This window comes from Miscanthus floridulus, chromosome 6, assembly GCF_019320115.1.
Source record: "Miscanthus floridulus cultivar M001 chromosome 6, ASM1932011v1, whole genome shotgun sequence".
NCBI lineage: Eukaryota > Viridiplantae > Streptophyta > Magnoliopsida > Poales > Poaceae > Miscanthus > Miscanthus floridulus.
Window position 1 is genome coordinate 126,728,106 of NC_089585.1, and position 5,490 is coordinate 126,733,595.

General features: G+C 53.5%; 1 protein-coding gene and 1 pseudogene across 1 annotated transcript; both read right to left on the reverse strand.

Moving 5' to 3' along the window:
* Positions 1 to 351: 351 nt before the first annotated feature.
* LOC136461198 (uncharacterized) lies at positions 352 to 1,000 on the reverse strand (annotated as a pseudogene).
* Positions 1,001 to 1,691: 691 nt separating this feature from the next.
* Positions 1,692 to 5,239, reverse strand: LOC136459522 (omega-hydroxypalmitate O-feruloyl transferase-like). Its single transcript, XM_066459371.1, is given in 4 exon segments — positions 1,692 to 2,787; positions 4,561 to 4,671; positions 4,673 to 5,056; positions 5,159 to 5,239. Coding segments are annotated over 4 exon segments (1,365 nt in total). The 5' UTR covers positions 5,162 to 5,239; the 3' UTR covers positions 1,692 to 1,920.
* Between the last annotated feature and the right edge of the window lie 251 nt (positions 5,240 to 5,490).

Genomic DNA, 5,490 nt, shown 5'->3' on the forward strand with positions numbered 1-5,490 from the left:
ATTTTTTTGCTTAGTATGTGCACGAGATGTATGCACAGAAGTCATGTGTAAAAGAGAACATGTCCTTGGCTAGCTAGAACAATTGATTCTTAAGCTAACTCTAAGCATTTTTCTCATATTTTAATAGAAGAGAGGAAAAAAAACTAACACATTATCAAGAGCCAAACTCTTGCACAAATTTTAAGGTTACATGAGAGTGTCATGTGAACTATCCATGTTAAAAGCTACGTGCATGTTAAAAGCTACGTGCTAAAAGTGAGTACTATTGAAAAAGTTGTCTTAGAGCTAGTAAGAGCATCTCCAAGAGTGCCCAAAAAAACATACTCCTAAAAATTGGTTTTCCAAACTTCCCTAAACATATTGGGAGACAAAAAATATATATTGCAACTCCAACAGTTTCCCAAAATTAGATTCCAAAACTTCATCTTCTCCTCCAGAACACCCCTGCCTCCTCGTCGCCACCTCAGGCCAGCCGCCGCAGTCAGACACCGTGCTCACGCTCAACGACGAGTAGTCTCTGTTCATGTTAGCCGCGCTGGCGGACCGAACGATGTCGTGGAAGAGGCCCGGTCCGATCATGCCGCCGCCGCCGCGGCGCTGCTGCGAGGCCACCAGCGTGCCGTGCGCCGCGCAGAGCCCGCTCTGGCCGCGCGCGAACTTCTCGCAGCCGTCGCCGAAGTTGCACCGCTTCCCGCCGCCGTGGGCCTTGCAGTACTCGGTGCTCCCTTGCGGCCTTGCGCGCTCTTGCCGCACCCGTCCACCCTGCACCGCTTGCCACCACCGTGCTTCACGCAGCGGTCCGTGCGCCCGCGCGCGCTCTTGCTGCACCCCCGGGCACCGCGCACCGCTTCCCGCCGCTGTGCGCGCCGCCGTGGACTCTCTTGGAGCACATGGCGCCGCCCTCGTACATGCACCGCTTCCCGCCGCCGTGCGCCTTTGCGGCAGTCACTGATCGACTGAACACCCTGTGCGTAGACACTGATCGATCAAGCACGCGCATCCTCCGGGCATGATGCCGCCATGGCAACAAACGCGCTAGGCATACAGGCATTGATAGGACGTGCACATGCACATGTATGGAGCCCGGCCAGATGGGCCGGGGTGCACGCATCACGTGGCCGTGCCAGCCACCGTGAGAGATGCACAGCCGGACCCTTCCCTCGGCGCTCCTGATGCAGCCCTCTACGGAGCACCTGTTCCTGCCGTCGTGCTTGATGCACCGCCCAGACTTGCCCCGCGCGGCTTTAGGGCAGTCCGGGTAGCCGCACCGTCGGCCGCCGCCATGGGCGATGCAGTGATCTGTCTTCCCATCCACACGGTGCAGCCGCGTCAAGAGCTTGCGAGTCGCGACCCCGTGGAGGATCCGCGCGATTGGGAGGAGCGAGCCTGCGCGCAATTTACCGAGTCCTAAAAGATCAGGAGGTAGTATTGGAAACTGTTGGAAACATGTTTTTTCAATTTTGATAAAAATCGAAGGATTGGGAGAGTGTTTTGAGAAATCTTGGAGATGCTCACTAGCTTTAACTATTGCGGCATCTCCAATAATTTAGTACTAAATTTACTCTTAGTTTAGTACAAATATACTCTTAATTTTAATAATTTAGTACTAAATTTTCTCAAAATTTAGTGCTAAATTTACTCTCCAATAATATAAAAAGGAAAAGGGAACATGTCGTCAACTACAATAAAAGGAACAACCATTATTATTTTCCATTAAGCGTGAACCATCTTAGAACCGTTGCAACCGAGATAGCAAATTATCATATAGCCATTAAACTTAAAACACCAACATAGAACGAATATTAACACGGTCTTACTATAAACCCTAGCAGTTCAAGAATGAAAGCACCCTACGCATCATATATGTATGTATAGCAACCCATCCATGTCCGTCATTGCTTCTCATCACCGACAAATCAATCATATCTCGTCCATGAGCTCTTGGAAGGCGTCCATCGCGGTGGCTGGCAGGCCGAGCAGCACGTTGATGCTCTTCCTCTCTTTGCCGTGCGCGAGGAAGAGGATGACCTCCTTCTCGGGCAGCGTGACTGGGCCCGACATGACGGGCTCGCCCCACCCGAAGTCGGCGCCGTGGAACTCGAGCCGCGACCACGTGGTGATGAGCAGCGTGGACGCCAGCGACGGCCGGGCCCGCGTCGCCTCGAAGTAGTCCACCGCCGACCGCATGTACTCGTCGGTCACCATCCGCACGGCCTCCTGCACCAGTCCGGCCGCGCGCGACACGGGCGCGGACAGCAGCTCGCCGGCCGTGGCCAGGGCGTTGGTCAGCACGATGCCGTTGCCGAAGTAGCCATGCGGGAGCGGCGGCGAGAACCGGCGCCGCCCGTCCACGGCGAACAGCAGCTTGGTGTGCTGCTCGGGTGCCAGCCCGAGCGCCTTGGTGCGCGCGCGCCACACGAGGCCCGACAGCGCCTCGAAGGTGGTGCAGCGGCCCAGGGCGCCGTTGGCAAGCGCCAGCGCGCGGACGCGCTCCAGCCGGTCCGGGTCGAAGCAGAAGGAGCGGTACAACAGCTCCTGCGCGCCGTAGAGCGCCGCCGTGTCGGAGACGTCGGGGATCTCGGCGAACTCGTGGTGCGGGAAGGTGTGCACGGGCGGGTCGCGCGCCTTCAGGACGCTGCGGTCCAGGAACGGCGGCACGGTTAGCTCAGCGACGCCGCGGGCCGTCTCGGCCCACGAGTTGACAAACTCCATGGCGCCGATGCCGTCGAACATGCAGTGGTTCATGGCCAGGCCAAGCGCGAAGCCCCCACACTTGAACCTCGTCACCTGCACATCAATTAACCCATGGTAAAAAAAAAATTGCTTCTATGAGTAATTCCACATCGCTGGTTACCGACAAATCTGAGGATAAAATTGGAAAGGAAAAGATGTCTTCTGACTTTGAATAGCTCTATGCTTGATTTGAACCAAGTAATTTAGTGGTTTGTCACTTGAGTTGGTGAAGAACTTGTCACGTGTGAATTTTCTTTTCATCTTGGGACCCCACATGTCGGAAAATCACAATTGTTGTGTTCATTCATGGGTATAGAAGACAAAAGATGGAAGGTGGTGTAATTTGGTTTGATTTATAGGTAGAGGTTGGTGATCTAACGACACTACCAGAAAAACAATTACAAGTCATCGCAGGCAACCAGCCGAGTGCTTGAGTTGTCTCGGTCTAACTGGAAAAACTAGACAGAGTATATGTGTCGACTATAACCACCCCCACCTTCAAATCGACAGATTTTTTTTTTTTTTTGAACAAACACTAAGACAGAGAGAAAGGTTGCAGTTGCTGGATCAGGTGAACACTAGTGCTATTTCACTATAGTCAAGACTCAAGAGAACACTGTGGGGCCAGTAACAGGCCGCTAACCATGCTTGATGTTTCTGGGGTTTTACCAATGCGAGTGACGGTTGACTACCAAACAAATTTACATAACCGAACCAAATTATGGACCAAATTTAATCTGTTTTAAAAAAATGAATGAAAAACCTAACAGAGTTTTCATTTGAAGCAAACAAAGAGATACTAAGCATGCTTCTAGCCGTTCCAATTTATCGTTTTTTTCTAGTGACCACCCGGTTATTTTATTTATGGAAACCAACAGTACTAAGCATGCTTCTAGCCGTTCCAATTTCTCGCAAGACGATGATGCCCTATCACTAGTTTGGAGCGCAGTAATTCCACGAAACAAATCGAGGAGCTTGCCCGTGTTCCAAACGAGGCCAGTTCCCAAGGTGGACCAGTAAATTTTCCATTTCTGTTCTTCAATTTCCTATGCTAGCTAGGCCATGTTTAGATCCCACCAAAATCCAAAATTTTTTCAAGATTCCCCGTCACATCAAATCTTGCGGCACATGCATGGAGCATTAAATGTAGGTAAACAGAATAACTAATTGCACAGTTTATCCGTAATTGGCGAGACGAATCTTTTAAGTCTAAATAGTCCATAATTGAATAATTTTTATCAAATACAAATGAAAGTGCTACAATAGTCAAAAGCCAAAAAATTTCACATCTAAGCGGGGCCTAAGACCAAAGCGGCATCTCATTGAATCCATCTTTCAACTCCCCCGTCAACTTCCAACCAATAACTCTACAGTTCCTTTGCTGCTGCTGCACGCGGCGGCAGTAAAAGTAGGACGGGTGCATGCATTCATGCGTGCACGAGCGAGCTTTTCACCAAAACGGGGGATGGGCGCAGCCTGCGCCTGTACGCCACTCCGCTCAGTGCTGGACACGTGGCACAGAAAACAATCAAACGCTCAACAGCTTGGCTTAGGTTGTAAAAAATCTCCACGCATGTCTCAGCACCGGTAGCGGTCAGTTGCTCTAGCTCTGATCCTAAAAATTAGGAGTGTTTGATCCCTTCCTCTGCCACGTGTTCAGCATCGAGTGGAGGGGGGCACAGGCGATGGGGTGTGCCCAGCGCTCCCCAAAACGGTGCACGGAGCCAGGCCGACATTAACGGCACGGTTCGTTGGTGGCAAACCGGGCCGGTCACCTCGGCCGCCGGACACCCAACCGGAAACGTGCAAGAGAAGCAGTTAATGTACCTGCGCGGTCATGGGGGGCATCTCGAGGATGTGCTTGGCGCCGGGGACGGAGTAGACGAGCTGGCCGAGCGCGGCGGGGTCGGGCTTGGTGAGGTCGCCGACGGCGGCGAGGGTCGCAGGCGGCGTCGGCCTCCACGAACACGACGCCCTCGCTGGTCAGCTCCACGGTCAGCTTCATCTCCGGGCTGATGCCCAGCCGCCCCGCCAGCGGGTGGTAGTGCACCAGCACGCGCGCCAGCGCGTCGCGGAGCGCGGCCGCCACGTCGACGTCCTTGCCGCCGCCGCCGCCGGGCGACGGCGGCGAGGGCTTGTAGCAGTACACCGTCTGCACGATCACCGCGATGTTCTGGTCCAGGTTGGACAGGTAGTACTGCTCGCCCGTCGGCGTCGCCTCCGCCGGCGGCACCAGCGTCGGCTCGCCGCGCTTCACGCCCAGCTGCGGCGCCTTCTCGCCCGCCGCCAACGCCACGCTGCCGTTCTCCTTCATCTCAACAACCTGCATCACGCAAAGAAAATGGTGACAGGAATGGTGTCATAGATATGCCTGTTATCGACATATGCTTGGTTAGCAGTTAAACTGATGTGGCACGTCACTCACCATGGTTGACGATGCGGGTCTGAGAGAGACTGAGAGAGTGTATGATGCTTTTGTGTTGAGTAAAGAGAGAGTGGGGTTTGTGACTTGAGTAGAGAGGCCTGGGGGCAGTGTTTATATAGCAGTGGAGCCGAGTAGTCAAGGTCGCAGAGGCTGATGCAAAACAGTTGGGGTTGGAGGGGTTGCATAGCTACCAATGTTGCTCTGTCTGGGAATTTTTTTTAACAGATGGATCTGCAGAGAGGGAGTGTCCACCGCCCATTCGGGTGCTTTGTGACGACCGGACACGCCCGGTTGTTCAACAGCCTCCAAACAACCGAAGAAGCAGATAACGA